Source organism: Malus domestica, chromosome 17 (assembly GCF_042453785.1).
Source record: "Malus domestica chromosome 17, GDT2T_hap1".
Classification (NCBI taxonomy): domain Eukaryota; kingdom Viridiplantae; phylum Streptophyta; class Magnoliopsida; order Rosales; family Rosaceae; genus Malus; species Malus domestica.
This window is the reverse complement of record NC_091677.1, coordinates 31,860,075-31,880,197: the sequence shown is the minus strand read 5'-3', so window position 1 is coordinate 31,880,197 and position 20,123 is coordinate 31,860,075. Positions and strand designations below refer to the sequence as shown.

Below are 20,123 nucleotides of genomic sequence, written 5' to 3'. Positions count from 1 at the left end.
CCCTCATCTTATTCATTATACTGTCTTATGCTCTAACATCACGTGTGAAAATGGCTCAATCCCGCTCACTCGCGCACTCCTTTGTTTAGGCACTTTTAGGTTTAAATTTATTCACATTCTTTTTCCACTACACTATACTTTATGGCTTCATCACCCTCCAGATGTCGGCCAGCACAACTTGATTCGGAGTCCAAGTGAGACTTTCTGGGTCGGGGTGTGTCAAAAAATGCTTGTAACGGTTTCTTATCTTCTAACTTATTTGGAAATTCTACGACCTTTTTAGCTATATGATCTTGTAATTGTATTGTACTTGACTTGATATACATTCCTAAAAATTCTATATCTTGCTTTTCTAATGCTATTTTATTTTTGCTAATCACAATTCCATTATTGATAAATTCTAGTAGAACTATATCTAAGTGCTTTATATGTTCATTTCTATTTTTACTATGTACTAAAATATCATCTACATAAACATTACAAAATTTATCATATTTCTTGAAAATTTGATCCATCTTTCTTTGAAAGATCGACGGAGCATTTTTAAGTCCAAATGACATAACAAGCCACTCAAAATGTCCTTCTGGACAAGTAAAAGTCGTCCACTCAATTGATTCCTCTGCTAATCGTATTTGCCAAAATCCTGATTTACAATTAAATTTACTAAAATATTTACTCTCTTGAATTTTATTTATAAGCTCATCCTTATTTGGTAATTTATAACTATCTTCATATGTGTTATCATTTAATCTTTTGTAATTATAAACTATTCTAGCCTTACCTCTCTTTAGTTTTGAATGTTTTCTTACTATAAATGTTGTTGATCTATGTCTAGACTTAGAGGGTCTAATTACTTTTAAATTTAACAACTCTTTTATTTGTTGCTCAAACTCTTGTTTATCTAATAAACTACAAGGCATATTAGCTGTCTTAATGGTTAAATCTGGATTAATTATATCTAATTTTGGTAGTATTTTATTTTTATTCCAATGTAACTGTGGGTCTTCTCCTATAATTCTAATTTGTTCTGCTAATTGTATAATTCTTCTAAACTCTTTGGTTTATTTAATTGTAATATTTCTATACGGGTTCCTTATTCTAAAATCAGATATTCATGTTCAAATATTTCTTCATCAAACTCTTCTATGTTATTATGTTCATAATTTTCTTTTGAGTTTTCTAAATGATAACTATCTTGACCATTGGATTCTTCTATACTTATGCTTTTGTATGCTTCTATAGTATTACTTTGGTTAGTTATTGTAATGTCTTTTTTGAAAAACGTTATGTTAGGATTCATAAATAAAAAATCTTGTAAACTTTTCAAAAAATTTAAACCTAAAATGAATGGGTATAATCCTACTGGTGAAACAAATGTTAATGGTAAATTAAATTGTTGTTTTTCTACTTTAATAGACTCATTATTAATACAATGTGTTAAATAAACTGGTCTCTCATCAAACTGTGTTATTCTTACTGGTTTTGCCAATTTTTGTCTATATTTTTCTCGTACCAACTCTTCTCTTATTACACTCTTTGTGCTTCATGTATCTATCATGGCTGTTGTTTTTATCGCATGTTCTTTTGCTAATTCTATTTCACAATTTATGGTAATTAAAGAACTATTTTTTGGCTTTTCTATACTATAAACAATATTTCCTAATATTTCAGTATTTTCTTGTGATTTTGCTGAATTAATTTCTAATAACTTATTTTTATAACACTTTTTGCACAATATTAGTATGTATTATAATATTTATTTGCAACTAATTTACTACACTTATGACATTTTTCTGGCCAACCTAAATTAATGTATTTATATTCTTCTTTATGTTGCTCTTCTATGAACACACATATACTCTTCTAAATCACTATTTGTGTTACTTGAATCTTCAGAATCTGAATCTATCATGTTAATACTCTCTATACTATAAATACTCTCATTATCATTTGAATCATCTAAACTGTATATTGATTGAATGTCTTCATCTTCTTTTAACTTAAACAACTCCATCAAATGTACCTTTTTTCTCGACTGTTTTCTTAATTTTAGACATTTAGGTCTAATGTGTCCAGTCTTTCTACATGAATAATATTTACAACTACTCTTATCTTTTAGTGCTTTAAATTTTCTAATCCAAGGTCTACCACTTCTTTTCTTAAATTGTTTTGGAATATATTTTCTCTTCCTATATATTCTTGAAGGTCTTATGCTGAAATTCCTATGTTGTTTGTAGGGTTTATATGACCTATATTTCTTTCTGTATATTTTCTTATGCTTATTTTTCTTATGACAACCATACTGTTGTGGTAAATCTATATTTTTACAACTCATATAAAATTGCTTCCTAATTTGTTTCTTAGCTTTTATTTAACTACACTCTTGTCTAAGTATATCATATACATGTTGAATTCTAGGTCCTATTGCAATATCTTTTTTCTTTGGATGCTTTTGCCATTCATTCCAAATCTTTTCACCTATTGATCCTTTTATTTTTGTCATATAAGTATCTAATAAATTAATATCACTAATTCTACCTGTTCTTCCTAAATATTTAAAGAAATTTGTGGTATACTCAGCTATATACTGTAAATAACAAATTTGTAATTGTTCTAAATTTCTAATTGCTCTTATTTGTTCTTGTTCACTTCTGCCATCTAACCTATTATGATCTAAAAATTCTTGTTTAATCAAAGTAACAAAACCGTCAATATTAAAATGTGTTTTAGTTGCCTGATGCTGTTATGGATTTTGAACTTTCCATGATTGGAAATAATAAAAAACTAAACCATCTAAAGTATGTTCAAAATAATCTAACATATTTTGTGAATTACTAAAATCTAACACTAATGTTGCATGTATGCAACCTTTTTCCCATCTTTCAATTGTTCTCTTCCAATCTTGTGGATCTACATTATATAAGTTTAATATATTTCCTGCTATATTAATTTGTTGTAACCCTCTCAAATATGGAATCCTATTTTTTCTAGGTGGTTTTGTCATATTTTCTTCAATGTAGTCTACTCTTGCTTTTTCATTATATTGTTCATTTGTTGGTCTAAAAAATTGTTGGTCAGTTCTACCTGTGTATCCTGGATTTGGATTTTCTACTTTTGATATGCTACTTTCTTCTGTTGGATTACATTATGCTTTCAATTATAATAAATTATTATATTATTTTGATCCTAAAATATGTTCTACTCCTATTTCTAAAATTAAAATTTTCATCTCTTTATCCGAAATTTTGTGTAGTCCTAAATCATATGTCTTATATTTTTCTAAGTATTGTTATTCATGTAAATGATCAATATCTTCTATAAGCTTATTTACAATATGATCAAAGATTTGCTCAACTAAATTAATATCTAAATTATCAAAAGTCATATGAATACTCTCATTTTCGATCTCACTTTCATCCTCTTCTATTTTTTCTAGTTGCTTGTAATTACTAAACCTAATTGTTGCTTGACCTGTACTAGTTTCATATATTTGTACTTTATCTGGTTGTCTTTTTCTTGCTACTTGTAAATTAGATAATGTCCACTGAATTCCTTCTAAAAAGCTATTATCTACGGGTTTTGCTTATATCATATTTACATGTTTACTACCAAATGTTTGAACTAAAATTTGAAATTCTAAATTAAACTTATGATTATATCTACCAGATACTTTGCCAATATACATTAAGCTTGTTTGTACCATACTTAGGGCTTCCGTATTTAGATCTCGTATAAATACTCGGGCGACTTAAATGTAATTATGTAATAAAGGAAGGGGCAAATATGTAATAAGTGAGGAGCCCTTATTCTATAAAAGGACTCCTTACTCTCTTCATTAGGGGAGGCCAATTCTTAGGCCCGACTCTCACCCTTTCAAAGCCTCACTCTCACATTACAGAGACTCTCACCCTCTCATCCTCTCACAAATAGAGAAATACAATATCAGTGTGGACATAAACATTGGGGTGAACCACGATACATCTTGTGTTATTTACTTTCTTGCAGATTCACGGTCGGATTTACGTTGTTCCAAGACCCCTCCGATTTTGTGCATCAACATTTGGCGCTGTCTGTGGGAAACGACACAAAAAATCATGTCGGTTCTTTTTCATTTTTTCATCTCACCACCATGAGTCTGCAGAAACCAAGAAACAAACACCTGCACTGCAAAACAAAAAAAAAACTCGATCTCTCTCTCTCGGTCTTCGCCCATAAAAGAGCCCCAAAGATTCTTTTTTTGTTTTCTTCTGCTTTTTAAAGTCTTCATTCTGCCCAGAAAACCCCAAACAAACGTACTAAAACGACCTCATTCTTAGATGCCCCCAGTCTTCACCATCCTTGGTCCTCACTCTACCTCACAGAGCTTACCTAACCAGATCAAAGATGCCATCGTAGCCGTCCATTTCAGAATTTCCTGGCGAAGAAAGTGGAAGAAGAGCCCAGTAAACAATCTTCTTCTATCTGCAGCGTAATGGCGTTTGATTTGTATTCTGCTTCGAAACGATGGCGTTTTTGGTGGGCTCTTTTCGTCCTCGGATTCACTTACGCCGTTTGTAGGTTCCTCTTGATGCTTATTCCCCCCAATGTGCCTTCTATTGAAGTCGATGCTTCTGATGTGTTGGATGATGGGAATCAGACGCAGGAGAACAATTTCATATACGTACCTACGAGGGGAAGGACACCACAAGCAGAGACCAAGGTTCAGTGCTATGAGCTTGCAACCATGAAATACTTGGGATATTTCCCTGCACTGACACCAGTTGAGGTCAGGGAGCGTGTAGCTCAAGCAAGAAAGGCACAAAAAGTATGGGCAACATAGAAGAGCAATCATTGAAGCTATGCGGTTATCAGAAGATGAAAAGAGTTAAACGAATATTAATGTTGCTATAGATGGGGAAGAGTCCAACGGCGTAACATCTCCACATCATTTTAAGGATGCATCAAAGAAATGGCTGAAGTTTGTGACATAGGTTAGTCTGATCATCTTCATCTGCTATCTTTGTTCCATCTTCTAGCACAACCGCTTCCTCTCTGTCATCGTCCTCGGTTGCAACAAACAGATCAGAAATGGCTTCCTTTAATCGTCCAGCTGCTTTTGAAAACTGTGTAAAGAAAAAGTGGTGCAGTCATGGAGGGGTCATGTGCACACAGGAAAAACAAAAGCAGAAAGGGAAAAGAGACACTCCACATGATTTCCTTGTCTACCATCTGCAAAAGGAAAAAGAAAAAGAAAAAGGGGCCTCGGGAGCACATGAGAAACAAAAGCAGAAAAGAGAAAGTAAAAGTAAAAGAAAGCAGAAAAGGAAAAGCCGAAAAGAAGATGCTTCACTATTCCACTATTCCACTATCCCACGGGATAACATGATTAAAGATAAGAAGATGCCCACCAAGGTTCCCCGTCTCCACTTTCTGTTGGACCAGAAGATGCCCATCAACATGCTGAAAACATGTAATTTATTTTTCTTATCTTTTAGAGACATCTGCATAAACCCTATCAGAGGGTAATAATAATAATAATTAAAAAAAAAACGACAAACCCAAAATAATGGGCTGGAATGTTATGTGGAGGGCGAAGACCCATATGCCCAAAAGAGCCAGGCCCTCTAATATCACCAACCAGGTGATCAAAAGTATGCCCAGTACTCTAAAAAATTATTCGGCAGCATGCCGCTATTATCACCAACCAGGTGATCAAAAGTATGTCCAGTACTCCAAAATTATACATGAGCATCACTCATGTCAATCATACATAAACATTTCATGAGCATCACTTATGTCAATCATACATAAACATTCATGATCATCATTCATGTCAATATTCATGAGCATCACTTATGTCAACATCCATGAGCATCACTCATGTCAACATCCATGAGCATCACTCATGTCAATTAACATAAACATTCATGAGCATCACTAATCAGCTTCAAAAGCTTCATTTACAGAGCTCTAGCTTCAAAAGCTTCACTTACAAAAGCTTTAAGCTTCGAAAGCTTCATTTATAGAGCTCTAGCTTCAAAAGCTTCATTTACAGAGCTCTAGCTTCAAAAGCTTCATTTACAAAAGCTTCATTTTCAAAGCTCTAGCTTCAAAAGCTTCATTTACAAAAGCTTCATTTTCAAAGCTCTAGCTTCAAAAGCTTCATTTACAAAAGCTCCAGCTTCGAAAGCTTCATTCACAAAACTCTAGCTTCAAAGCTTCACTTGCAAAGCTTCACCTACAAAGCTTTAGTGCTGGGTATACAAATACCGCCTCCGAACAACCGCCACTTCGGCCCATACATGGATTCAATTTGACGTTTCTAGCTAACAGACCCTATTGACTGAAGACTTGGGGGACTACATTATATACCATATATTGGGCCTCAACTGGGCCTCATGAAAAATACTTGGGGGACTTAGCCCATTATTTATGTATTGAGGAGCGATCCCTTATTCTATAAAAGAGACTCCCTTACTTTCATTAGAGAACACCCATTATTCATGTACTGAGGAGCGAACCCTTATTTTATAAAAGGGACTCCCTCACCATCATTAGAGAGCATCGCTGCCAGCTGAGCAACCGCCTCGCCACGAGCATAACTCTTAGCCCATCACTTATGTATTGAGGAGCGAGCCCTTATTCTACAAAAGAGACTCCCTCACCTTCAACGCCACAAGCCGAGCCAACCAAGGCAACATAAGCCACAAGCAGAGCAGTCTCGCAACATGTGCTACTTCTAGTTGAGCATCATTTCAGATTGGGCACCGCCTCATATCGAGTATCAGTTCTAGACGACATCTAGTTACTTCGACCCACACATGGACTGAATTTCAAGTCTCCAGCCAAAAGACTCTCTTGACTGAAGACTTGGGGGACTACTATTTGTACCATACTTAGGGCCTCCGTATTTAGACCTCGTATAAATACTCGGGGGACTCAAATGTAATTATGTGATAAATGGAGGGGCACATATGTAAAAAGGGGAGGAGCCCTTATTCTATAAAAGGGCCTCCTCACCCTTACAAGCCTCAAGCCTTCTCACCCTCACAAAGTTCATCTCTCTCAAGCTCTCATGCTCACAAACAGAGAGTCCTTTCAAACTCTCTCTTTCTCTGGAGGACTCCCCCTCACCCTTGTAATCCATACATACAGTCAGAGAAATACAATCAGTGTGGACGTAGCCCAAACATTGAGGTAAAACATGATACATCTTGATTTATTTACTTTCTTGTAGATTCACAGTCGGATTTACGTTGTTCCAAGACCCCTCCAGTTTTGTGCATCAACAAAGCTAATACACAAATTTTTATACTCTCCTTTCATATTATAATTTTTTGCTCTTATGCTTACTTTAATATATTTACTAAATTCATTAATTATCATAACATAATTTGGAATACATCATATGACTGCTAAGTTTGAACTTAAGTCTACTTTAGCTATTGCTATTGCTGCTTGTTGGTGATTATCCCATCTATCATCATATATGTATACTAAAGCTTTTGTGCCTACTTGTGCTTTGGTTAATCCTGCTATTCCAATTAATATTGTTCCTATGTGAATTTGACTGAAATGTGATTTTCTCAAATGAGCAATTGCTTCTTTACTAATTAAATTAAGTGTAACTTCTTCATCAATACAACTAACTTCATGTTGACGCTACTTACAATTTTGCTTCTGTTTTCAAATAAACCTAATTGATACAAATTATATTTATTTTTCTGTGTTCTCTCAAAACGTCTTCTAATAAATTCTTGTGCTTCTTCTTCATTTGGATAAATATCTTCAGCTCTAACTACTTATTTTCCTTTTCTCCTAAGAAGTTCCATTTTTTGTTATCAAAAGGATTTATCTTTGGTCTTCTAATATGATTATTTGTACTTAAAGTTAAATTTTCTAATTTTCTAACAAAGATGGTGGAAGTGATGAAGATGTTTTATGTAAAATTTGGTTTATTTATGCTATTTGTTCTTCAACTTGATCTAATTTTTTAGCCAAATTTAAAACTAATTGAATAATTAAATTATTTTGCCTAATGAGAATATTACCACTGGCTACTTGTGTTGAAAAATCTGTTAAACCTACTGGTTCTTTATCTAGCTTACTAATTTCTTTCAAAGCTTGGATATATTTTCTGCTAGTTCTAGAATTGGTCATTAAACTAATAATTTATTTATTTTATTATGTAGCTTATCTACTTGTTCACTTAACTCCTTTTGCACTAATTGAATTTTTAAACTTCTAATTTTAACTGCTCAACTATTTCTAGTGATCTAAGTTCTACTTGCTAAGGCTTATTATCTATGAGGTCAATAAGCTCTTTTATCTATCTTTTGCTAGGAAACCTTTGAATATTTTTATTATTATCTTCTAACTAAGATGTAATATGATCTAAATTTTGTCTAATTGTTTTTATGAAATTTTTCTGAAAATGCTCTAACAACTGGTTTAATAAATGATTATGCTTATTATTTTCTAATTTTATATTTTCTGCTTGACTAATAATAAGATTTACAATATTATTGGCTTGTGAATTTTCTTCACTATGCAAAATATGATTATGCTTTCTCAATGGAAAATAACAAATTAAACTATTTTGGTCTAAGGTTATTTTTCTTTTTTGAGGTTCACTAATTTCTAAATTAAGATAATCTATCATAAACTACAGTCTACCTTTCTCTAGAGTTACGGATAACTGGTTTCTTAGAAACTCTCTTTCTTCTCTCAAGGTCTCTAAAACTTGATCTGTTGCTCTTTTTGCTTCTAAAACTTTATGTTGCACTTATGTGTTATTATATTTACAAATAAATGAAGGATGTTCAAGATAACCAAGATAAAACTTTTGCTTCTTCATGGTCATGCTAATTCTTTTGGATATATATGCTAATCTTCTCTTTATGCTAATTATAGTTGGGTGTCTGAGACAATAAATACCTGGTGGTTGTGATTGACAAGGTTTACAAGGACAATAATATCTGTTGTTCATACAAAATAAACAAGTGTGATATCATTTGTGTTAATGACTTTCGTCCTCAAGGTACTTTTATACTATTAAAATGCTAAACTTGGCTCTGATACCAGATTCGTGAAGCAGACCTGGTTAAATAGTCGGATGACAATTATAACAACTAGATATAAAACCTTGCATAAGGAACTTGACATGTTTCAGCATGATGGCCACTCACAGTACAAGTATAAGGCCTTAACGGCTGAACTCAGAGGTATGAAGAACTCAGAGGTACCCTGGTTAATGTCCAGTTATTTATATGGCAAGCATTCAACTATAACAGAGTGCTCAAACAAAGTATGATCGTCAGTTTAGCAGGTTAATAATATAACTATAATAATGTTTCCCTATTTTGAACTGGAAGTCTAATTAAACAAACACAATAAAGAAAGAAAAGAGAGCTTACTTAAGACTTGGAGATTGCTTAAATATGTACACTTGGACTTTTATTGATATATAGAATGTTTACAAGAAAGTGTTTACAAGGAAGTGTTCACAAGGATGCTATGGATGAAGATGGTGTGAGTATATGGTGAGAGTGGGTGTTCAGGTGTTGAGATGCTTTGGTGTGTTTGTACAATGAAGGGAACTTCTCTTATATAGACTGAGTGAGAATACTCTGATCGAAAAATTAAAATCTTTACAAATGTATGATATAGACAACTCCTTGGTACTTGTCATCTTCTATTGTTGTTGAAAGTGTCAGCACTGTTTCTGAAATGTGGTCTGACTTGTTTTGTCTTCTTTTTGCTTTGCATGTGAACTTGCTTGTCTTGATAAATGCATGTGAGCTTACTGCATGGCTGTCTCATGGAGCCCAATTTTAGTTTTTGCATGTGATATCCCTGAAATGCTTTTTCCCTTGTCTTCATTCCCATGCCCAATTTGGGTATTATAGAATTGTTTTGTTCTGATGATTAAAAGGAAAGTTTTTTGTGTGTTTTGGTTAGTTTTCCAAAAAATATATGGATATACATAAACTTCATAACCCTTGCTACATTATTTCATTAATTTTAATTTTTCTCCGGATAGTTAAAACCAATTCCCTGTAGCTGGAAATCCTACTACAATTCAAGAGGTGGCTTAATTACTAAGGCCATGCAATAGCATGAAGTGTTTGATAATGAAAATGATGGAATAGTTAAGAGTCTTAGGACTTCCAAGGTTTTAAGACTCCGAGAAGAATGACAACCCCTGGGAACTGGTTTATGTTGCAAGTCTGGATATGTTGAGTGAATTTTTTTTCCTTCCTCGTTACATATTAAAGATATGGACAAATTAACGATAGAATAGCTTATAGGGTTTCGACAGCTTTTGGGGCGCGGACGGCGCATGAACTCTGAACCAGCTCAGTTGCTGCGAGATAATCTTCATATTATGGATTTGGTTAATACTTGCAGAAGTTAATTTCACAGGGGAGTTAACATCGGGAAAGGAAGATAATTTCGAAAAGGATGTTGAGGTCAGGAGGAAACTAATGTTCGTAGGACGGAAATGACAATCGTTAGGTTGGGTTTTTCAATTGCAGAGGGGGCAAAAGCAACAGAAATTGGGGCTGCTGCTCTCCCCTTGTGATGGGTTGTGGGTCGTAGGGTTACAGTTAAGATTGAATGGGGAAAGGAAAGAAATTAACGTTAAGTCTTCAGAGAAAATTAAAACTTTGTTCGATAATATGATTTAATGGTCTCCGACATTAGGTTCGAAGAGGGTTTCATGAACCTACCATTGAGCTTTGGAAAATCGTCAGCAATGAGCCCATTCATGGAAAAGAGGAGGTTGTCAAAATACAACGATTTACATTAACAATTTAATTAACTTCTTGAATAAGGGAAATCTAATATCTTTGAATGCGATGGGAGTACCCTATACTTGGTGCAACTGTCACTCTGATGGTACTAGAATTTATGAAAGACTTGATCAAGGTATTGCCAACTCTTACTGATGAACTGAGTGCTCTGATTACAATCCTCATAACTATCCAATTTATGAATCTGATCATGGCCCCATTATGTTAACCAGCAGCGTGTTTAATGAAATTAAAATAGTTTCCCTTTTAAATTCGAAGCTTTCTGGCTACTTTCAAGGATTTTGTTAAAAATGCATGGAGTTATAATGGGGAGTTTTCTCCAATTGATAAATTTAGGGCGTGTTCTGGCACTTTTAGGTATCTTGTGAAAAAATGGAACAAAACAACTTTTGGTAATTTAAAGAACGCAAGAAAAGATCCTAAGTTATCTTAGTAAGGTACAATAAACGATTATGAAGAATCAAATCATTGATAGAGTTGGAGTTGGAGACGAAGCTTAATAGTGATGAGCTAAATACAATACTAAATTAGGAAGAAACTATTTGGGCACAAAAAGCCAAAGCAAATTGGCTACAGCTTGGGGATAAAAATACAAGATATTTCCAAACTGTGGCCCCAATTCCCAAAAAAAAAAAAAAAAACAAAACAAAAACAAAAAAAATCACAAAGATTAAGGATAGTATTGGTTTTTGGTGGAACTATGGGGATGGGATAGAACAGTTTTTGAGCAGGATTTCAAACTGCGGTTTTCTTGTGATAGATCCCCATCTATAGCAGATATTGCTTCCATGGCTAACGTTATCATCCCTTGTATTTACAATCATCAAAATGATCAATTACTAAAGCCTTTTGAGGAAAATGAAATATGGGAGGCGGTTAAAAGCATTGGTGCTTTGAAAGCTCCTGGTCCGGATAGAATTAGTGCAAGTTTTTACCATGAGTATAGGGATACGATCAAAGATTTGGTTGTCCCAATGGTTAAGGATTTATTTGAGAAGAATTCAAGCTTAAGGCTTATTAATCACACTAACATTGCTCTTATCCAAAAAATTGAAAACCCTGAATTGGTAAATAATTACAAACCTACAAGTCTTTGTAATGTTAGTTATAAAATAAAGGAACTGTTATTGACACTCCAAAAATCTCATTGTACACTCCTCATAAGTGTATTTTTATTTCTAATTATAGAAAGTTTGGAGTACAAAATGAAAATTTTAGAGTGCTAATAACAATGCCCTAAAATAATTACCAAGGTTATTATTAAGAGATTGAAACCTCTTCTTGATCTTTGTATTTTAGGTAATCAAGGGGCTTTTAATCCTGGACGTTCTATTCATGATACTATTCTTATTGCTCATGAGATGTCTTCCAGTTTTAAGGGGAAGAAAGGCAGGGCGAGAGTGATGAGGATTTAATTAGATTTGGAGAAAGCCTATGGTTATCTAAACTGGGAGTTCATTACGTATGTCCTTCTTAGATTTGGTTTTGCGGAAAGGTTGGTGAACCTGATTATGGAATGTAATACATTTACATCTTTCTCGATTGTGATAACTGTGTCTACTCACGGTTACATTTATCCCAAGAAAGGAATTCGACATGGTAACCCCCTCTTGCCTTATATTTTCGTTCTTTGTATAGAACCATTAATTAGACATTTTAATATTTTGGCAAGCAATTCTAAATCACATGTAGGAATACTGTCATCCTCTGGTGGATTTAGAATTTCATATCTAGTGGGAAAATCCGGGGCAACAACTCAGGAATCTCAATCCACACCCTCGAGTTGTTTTTGTCTTTACGTACGACAAGGTTTCGAACAACGTAATTTGCAAAATTGAAATTGATACTATCAAAAAGTTACAACGGAAACAAATGTATAAGTACGTTAAACTTATAAGAAAAAAGAAAAATAAAATTACCTGGAAGACATAGGGAAGCTCCCTCAGGTTATAAGAATCCTTGTAGGTAGTCACCCCTTTTTCTTTTATAAAGGTGTACCGGATCAAAGCAGTGATCCTGATGGTTGGCATCAACAAATGGAATGACGCCGAACCCCAAGGATAGGTCTCCCACTTTTCTTCGTTGTCTACCAAGTCAAGCAGATAGTACTAGAAATTGAGTCCTTCTGTTTCCCCAAAAGAACGAAGTGGACGAAGTACAATAGCCCCAACTTGTACAAATTATCTTGGTTTTGGCAGACATTGAGTTGGTCCTCCAATTGTTTTAGGTAAATCTTCTTCTTTCTCTCGTATACGACATTCCTCTTGCTTCTAGCGGGAATTCTCCAAACTTTAGGTCACTAATCAAACAGAATTCCCGACTCCTGAATGTTGCAACTTCTTCCCCAAAAAGAAAGGATATGGAATCGTTGGTCACTTTATCCTTTATAGCCTTAAATATAGCGTAGTGGTTCAGCTGTCCAAACCAGTCAATGCCGTCCACGTCAATGAGATGACCGAAACAAGGATCCTCAAATTTGTGTAGGTGCTCTCTTGAAAATCGCCCTCTTATGTTAGAAAGAAACCTCGTCGTGTACGACAGACCGAAATGATGGCAAGAAACATCGTCAGGCGGACACACAAGTTCTGTCAGAGGAGAACCATTTCACTTTCGACCTGCAAGATTTCTAATACAGCCTTTCAATCCAACAATGACAACCATAAGGTTTTATACGCACATCAAGTTAATAACATAAACATGCACACAGGAAATGCATAGTATATGCACTCTTTCATATATATCAAATTCAACCAATTCATCAATCAAATTCAAAGAAAGTATGCCCAACATCTGCACCATATGATATGCACAAAATATGTACCAAATTCAAGCAAGTATGCCCAACATCTACACCAATTCATCAACCAAAGTACTACTTAATCAATTAATAATTTCCAGCAATATCATATACACATGCCCATAATATGTACACAATATGCAAAAATGAGAAATTCAATATAGATGGAACAAACAATGACCAAAATTAACTTCAAAATACATGCAATTACACGACCCTCTAGTCCGTTAATGTTCCCCAAATTAATTGCACAAAACAGTCAATCACACCCAAAACCCTAAATTCCCAAATTTAAAAAAATCCTAAGATCAAATAATGAATTCAATTAAAAACGTACTTCTTTTTTTATTTTGCCATTAAATCTGTCTGAATCGTTGGCCGCAAAACTTGCGCAAAATCCGAGTTAAAACGGCGCCGATTGTCGGAAAATTCGAAACTTGTCATCGGTCCGAAAAGTGTAGAAGAATTTGGAAACTTCCCGTGGGTTTGAAAAGTGGACAAGGATTTGGAAACTTAAGGTTTGTCGAGTAGGGGGTTGCGCTGTTCGAGGTTAAGGTTCGTCGAGTTAGGGGGTGGCGCCGGTTGGGGGTTTTGGACAAGGAGCTGGGGGCCACGCCATTCGAGGTTCTCGGAGAGGGAAGAAGAAAATGCTGAATGAGTTTGACGAAATAACTCATGGGGTGTGCTCATTTTTACTTCTCACACACCCCTTGTTAATTTATATTCGTTGATCTTCTTTAATTCATTCAATCCGACGGCCGAAAGTAAAAAAAGTGTGAGATAAGTAAAAAGGAGTGTGTGGATATCACATCCCTAACTCATTTATATAAGAGAGCAATTTGTCATTTTAAGTTTTAGGGAAATCCTATTTTTGTCATATTGTGATGCATGTCATGTGCAAGTTCTTGCATATCACAAAAATCCTATTTTAGTTCAAAGATTAAAGAAATGGCCCATTTCTGTCAATTTCCTAATAATCTTTGCCTAGCAGCTCGGGCAAGACTTGCCTTGGAAGTGAGTTGGATATACTAGGGCCTACTGATTGCCCTTCAATTTTTGGGGTGGTGGAGCAATGTTTATGAGTCTTGGGCAACATTTATTCCCTTGCTTTCCACTGCTGGAAATGCTCTACTATGTTCAGAAACTAGGGGTGCATGGGAGGCTGCGTTAGGGTGCTTGCGGATATGGTGTTGGTGTTTGATGGTATTTTTGGAAGAATGTGGTGAATTTAGAAAAATGTTTAAATTTTAAAATTTAAATGGGGCCTTGACACTGTTCTACGCCTCACTTAGGCACTAGGCGGCTAGTCCTGATTAGTTTTTAGGCTTTTGAAAATTAAGAAAGTGCACCTAGACACGCTACTGTCTAGATCGTGATTTTCACTTAGACAAAAAATCGATAGTTTTCATTTTGTATTTTGTAAGAGGTTTGTTAAATACTTAAATGAACACTCATTGTATATGCTTGGGCCCATATTTTCAATATGTTCTAATACTTTACAATATATATGTTATTTATTTCACAATTTCTGTTTCTCTATTTATTCATATATATTTTTAAGTATAAATAGACACTTATTTATTCAATATATAATAAATTTGGTTAAATCTACCTAGAAGTCTAGGCACGAGGTCCCAGCATGCCGTCCGATTAGCGTCTAGCGTCTATTAGAACCTTGGACGTACATAGAAATTTGGGTAAACTTAAATGAGAAGTGGTGTTTAAATAGAAAAACTCTTAGCTGTAATAAGGATATCACACTCACCTTATCATCAATTTAGTCTAGACTTAAAAACTAAAATTTGAATTGTTATTTTGTATCAATAAAAAAATTGAAACATAGTAAAATTTGAACGTAAGATTCTCCATAAAACTCGAAACTGACTGGCTTATCCCTGTTTTCTTCGAAAAACTCGCCTACTCTGGATCGCCCCTGTTTTCTTTGATAGCTAAATATGTTGTGGTTGTGGACCTCTAAGTTTATTTAGTACTGTTGAATTATGGCATCTTATGGGGTAATATGTTTAATAATTGAACCTCGACCTACCAGGCCCTAGGGACTTGGAGTTTGATTTAGTTTGGCTCTCAAATTGGTGGTGTATTTCCTGTGTATATATACATGTGAATAATTCATGTGCATGGAGCAAAATTGCCGAAATGTCCCAGGTGCGTGAAAGTGAAACTCCTGAAGATAGGATGGTCGAAATCTTGTCCAGGTTGCCACCCAAGTCTCTGATGCGTTTCAAATGCATACGCAAATCTTGGTGCACTCTTATCAATAGTCCATGTTTTGTGGCTAAACACCTCAGCGATTCTGTGGACAACAAACTCTCATCCTCCACTTGTATCCTTCTCAACTGTTCTCAGGCTCACATTTTCCCAGACCAGAGTTGGAAACAAGGAGTTTTATGGTCCGTGATTTATCTTTCCATTGATGGTGATGAGCTTCATTATGATATTGAGGACCTAACTAATGTACCGTTTCTAAAGGATGACCATCATGAAGTAGAGATTCACGGTTATTGCGATGGGATTGTTTGTGTAACAGTAGACGAAAATTTCTTTTTGTGCAATCCTGCAACGGGGGAATTCAGGCAACTTCCTGATTCATGCCTTCTTCTACCCCTTCCCGGGGTAAAAGTAAAATTCGGATTGGAAACGACACTTAAAGGACTGGGATTTGGTTATGATTGCAAAGCTAAAGAATATAAGGTTGTGAGAATTATAGATAATTATGATTGTGAGTATTCAGATGATGGAGAAACATATATCGAGCATATTGCCCTTCCTCATACTGCTGAAGTATACACCATGGCTGCTAACTCTTGGAAAGAGATCACGATTGATATATTAAGTAAAATATTATCATCATATAGCGAACCATATTCTTATTCAGTGTATTTGAAAGGGTTTTGTTATTGGTTGTCATGCGATTTAGAGGAATACATATTTTCATTTGATTTAGCTAATGAAATATCTGATATGATAGAATTGCCTTTTAGGGGAGAATTCGGTTTTAAGCGTGATGGTATTTTTCTGTATAATGAATCCCTCACTTATTATTGCACTAGTTACGAAGAGCCTTCCACATTATTTGAAATATGGGTAATGGACTACGATGACGGATTTAAGAGTTCATGGACAAAACACCTAACTGTTGGACCTTTTAAAGACATGGAGTTTCCATTGACACCTTGGAAACGTGATGAGCTTCTTATGATTGCCTCCGATGGAAGAGCTGCCTCTTATAATTCTTGTACCGGAAACTTCAAGTATCTTCATATTCCTGTTATTATTAATGAGAATAGGGTTGTAGATTACGTGAAAAGTATTGTTCTAGTAAATTGAATTGAGGGAAAAGTTCAATTTTCTCCTATTTAACTTGTATGCATGATATAAGGCTTGAGTTGGCATCTTCTAATTTTGCTTTGTGGCCTTTGTACTATGTTTGTTTGGGCTTTCCACATTTTGTAATGTTATTCAATTTGAAAGTGTATGATAATTTTTTTTTTTTTGAAGTTGATTAATATTAACAATATTCCCTTACGTTTTCCTTTTTCTTTTCTTCAGAATTCCCTTCTTAAAAACGTAATAACTTTTTATCCCTTTGTAGAATTTTCAGGTCGACGAGCCAAGGGTCCATCCTAACAACACCGATATTATTCCTACTTTACCACCTACTCAATCCGTCAGGTGTGGAGTTTTTATCATAAAAGTCATCGGTGTTAGTTAAAGAGGGGTATTTCTATCTAAACTGTTTTCTCTTTGGCCGTCTGGCCGATGTTGGACAATTGGTTCCAACACCCTTTAACATAATCAAATAAAATCTTAGGTAATTTAGTTAAAAGTCAATAAAAACGTTACTATTTAGCCACATATTAATGGCATATTTTTGTTCTAGGCTTAATCTATGGTATATTTTTACTAATTAGGCATAGGTCAATGATGAATGCCACATGAGCTTTAAGTCATTATAAATAGTTATAACTTGACTCTTCTATCATTCTCTGTCTTTCTCTCTCTATGAATGTCATATGAGCTTTAAGCTATTATGAATAGTAAGAACATGAATATCCTCTCACTCTCTCTCTCTCTCGCCATTCGTTTACATGGAGGAGTCTACTCAACTTAAGGAAACGGAACCAGGAAATAGACACTACATTGAATTGTCTAAATTCAAATGTGAGAAACATAATATAAATGTTTGAATATAAGGAAGCACAACGGGGAAGCACAACAACCACAAATGCAATGGAAGAACCAATGAACTGGATTTTGCAGGAAGAATGGTGAGATGGAAAAGACCAGAGTTTGGGACACTTAAGGTGAATTGTGATGCAGCCTGGAATCCACAATCACATAAAGGTGGAGTGGGATGGGTTATAAGCAACTTTGCTGGCCTGTTGCACTCTGCAGTTGGATAGGGAGACCTGTATTTCCATTCTGATGAAATAACTGAATCGACTGCGTTGAGGGCAGCGCTGCAGGAGTGTGCAAAGGAAGGCATCTAGTATATTGAGATTGAAACTGATGCAAAGATAATCGTGCAGATGATTAAAAAGGAAACTGGAACCGATGCATCTTTGGAGAATATCATTGATGACATCTAGAATCTCGCTCAAACATTCCAAAATGCAACGTTCATGTATGCCTATCAGAGGTGCAACCACACTGCTCATGCTGTTACCTCTTATGTCTATAAGTATGGAGGTTTTTATTTATGGGGTTTTATTGGCCCAGATTTTATTTTCAATATCCTGGGGGAAGATGTAAATTAGAATCTAATAAATTCTATCTTTGAGAAAAAAAAAAAAAAAACCAGGAAATGGACATTGCAGTGTAGTGTCTAAATCCAAATGTAAAAAACAGAGGTAGGAAACGACACTACATTACAATGTTTGAACCAAATGTAAAAATCAGAAGTCGCGCGAGGTGAAGCATATATGCTTCACCTCGCGCGACTTCTGATTTTTACATTTGGATTCAAAAGTAAAAAAAAAACAGAACCAGAAAACGGACAATGCAACACAACGTACGAATCCAAAAGTAAAAAAAAGAACCGGGAAATGAACACTCTATTGCAGTGTCTGAATCCAAATGTAAAAGACATGTAGGAGGCATGTGAGTGATGAAAAAAATAAAATCAGGAAATGGACACTGCAATGCAGTGTTTGAATCTAAATGTAGAAAACATAATACAGAAACAGACACTATGTTGCAATGTCTGATTCGTATTGACTTATTCCAAAATATAAAAACTAGGAAAAAATGGTGTCAGTTGAAGTGGGTATCCGCTATAGTGGCATATACAATAAATGATTAACCTATTTATAATTATCATAAACATTGTTGATATATTGTTAATAATGTAACTTTTAATTTTATACAAGGAATGCAAACATTGATAAGTAAAATCTGGGGTGAAAAAAAAAAAAATTTAGGCAACAAAGATTATTTATAGCCTTTTAGCCCTAACCATAGTTAGTAAAATACGGAACGCGTATGTCAACAATATGTAAGTGCATTGCTAAAACTTTACTTTAAAAAATTCGACAACTTTATTTTTTTTTAAATTTAAAAATATTTATTTATTTAAAATAATTATTTTAATTCTTCAAATATATGTTAATATAAATAATTACAAATTTCAAATTTTAATTGAAAAAATATAATAACCTACATAGAAATACATTATTACTTCAATATCAGAGACTGATAAAAAACTGAAAACCAACAAGATTTCAGTCAAAGAACATTATAGTCAAAAGAATAGCATCGTGCATCTACATGTGGATTGAAGTTTGTTATGGCCCTCTCAGCTTCCATGTTAATTGGCTAACAACAAATTGAACTGAATGGAATTATACTAGTGTTAACAAATTTGTTATTGCCCCCCTCCTTCAATGATTGTTACGCCAGATCCGTCACTGACTGTAGAAGGGGGAGTAGGGTTTCGAAATTGGTAACCTATTTCATCATTGGAATTTGAGATACCACTAAACTATTTATTTAGCTATGTCACTTATTACTAGGATCTCTCTCCGTTTATAGGTGACAGATTTTAGGTTTGACTCTCATATACATAGAGTTCAATATCAAATTTTGATGTTTGTCTCATTGTAGCCAATCTCTCCGTCCCTTTCATAATAACATTGTATTAAAGAAAAATATAGTTGCTTCAAATTAGCGTAGTTAAGGAGTAAGAAATTCTTCAAACATAGTGTAAGATCACAAGGCATTTAAAATTTGTGGGGTTGCAATAAGAAGAAGAAAATTCGAGCTTGACAGTTAAGACTTATTGTATGTCTCCAGGAGGAATGCTTCCATTCCATGACCTTAGAATAAAGTCTATGGCTGGCATTGTTCTTCCACCTTGACCACTATCAATAATTGAACCTATTATTGTAACTTTCACAGTTTTATATATGGCGTCTACCTATTATAATAACGGTTTTATTATTCTTTACTATTATTAACCTACAGAATATTTTTGCTCACTACCCCAAGTAACGATGATCTTTACCATCCTA

The 20,123-nt window shown here is 34.4% G+C and overlaps 1 protein-coding gene and 1 long non-coding RNA gene across 3 annotated transcripts; one reads left to right on the top strand and one right to left on the bottom strand.

Moving 5' to 3' along the window:
• Positions 1 to 12,606: 12,606 nt before the first annotated feature.
• Positions 12,607 to 14,315, bottom strand: LOC114822771 (uncharacterized). 2 transcript variants are annotated; one of them, XR_003770970.2, is made up of 2 exons: positions 13,931 to 14,315; positions 12,607 to 13,422 (listed from the first exon to the last, which is right to left on the bottom strand). It is a non-coding gene; the product is annotated as an uncharacterized lncRNA (long non-coding RNA). The 2 variants fall into 2 exon arrangements; XR_003770971.2 differs by having other exon boundaries at positions 12,607 to 13,411.
• Positions 14,316 to 15,594: 1,279 nt separating this feature from the next.
• Positions 15,595 to 17,139, top strand: LOC103410754 (F-box/kelch-repeat protein At3g06240). Its single transcript, XM_029097976.2, has one exon. It carries the CDS (start codon positions 15,751 to 15,753, stop codon positions 16,939 to 16,941), a length of 1,191 nt encoding a protein of 396 aa, XP_028953809.1. The 5' UTR covers positions 15,595 to 15,750; the 3' UTR covers positions 16,942 to 17,139.
• Positions 17,140 to 20,123: the final 2,984 nt, after the last annotated feature.

Coding starts and splice junctions, on each gene's coding strand:
- LOC103410754 (XM_029097976.2), top strand. CDS start 15,751: ATGTCCCAGGTGCGTGAAAGTGAAACTCCTGAAGATAGGATGGTCGAA.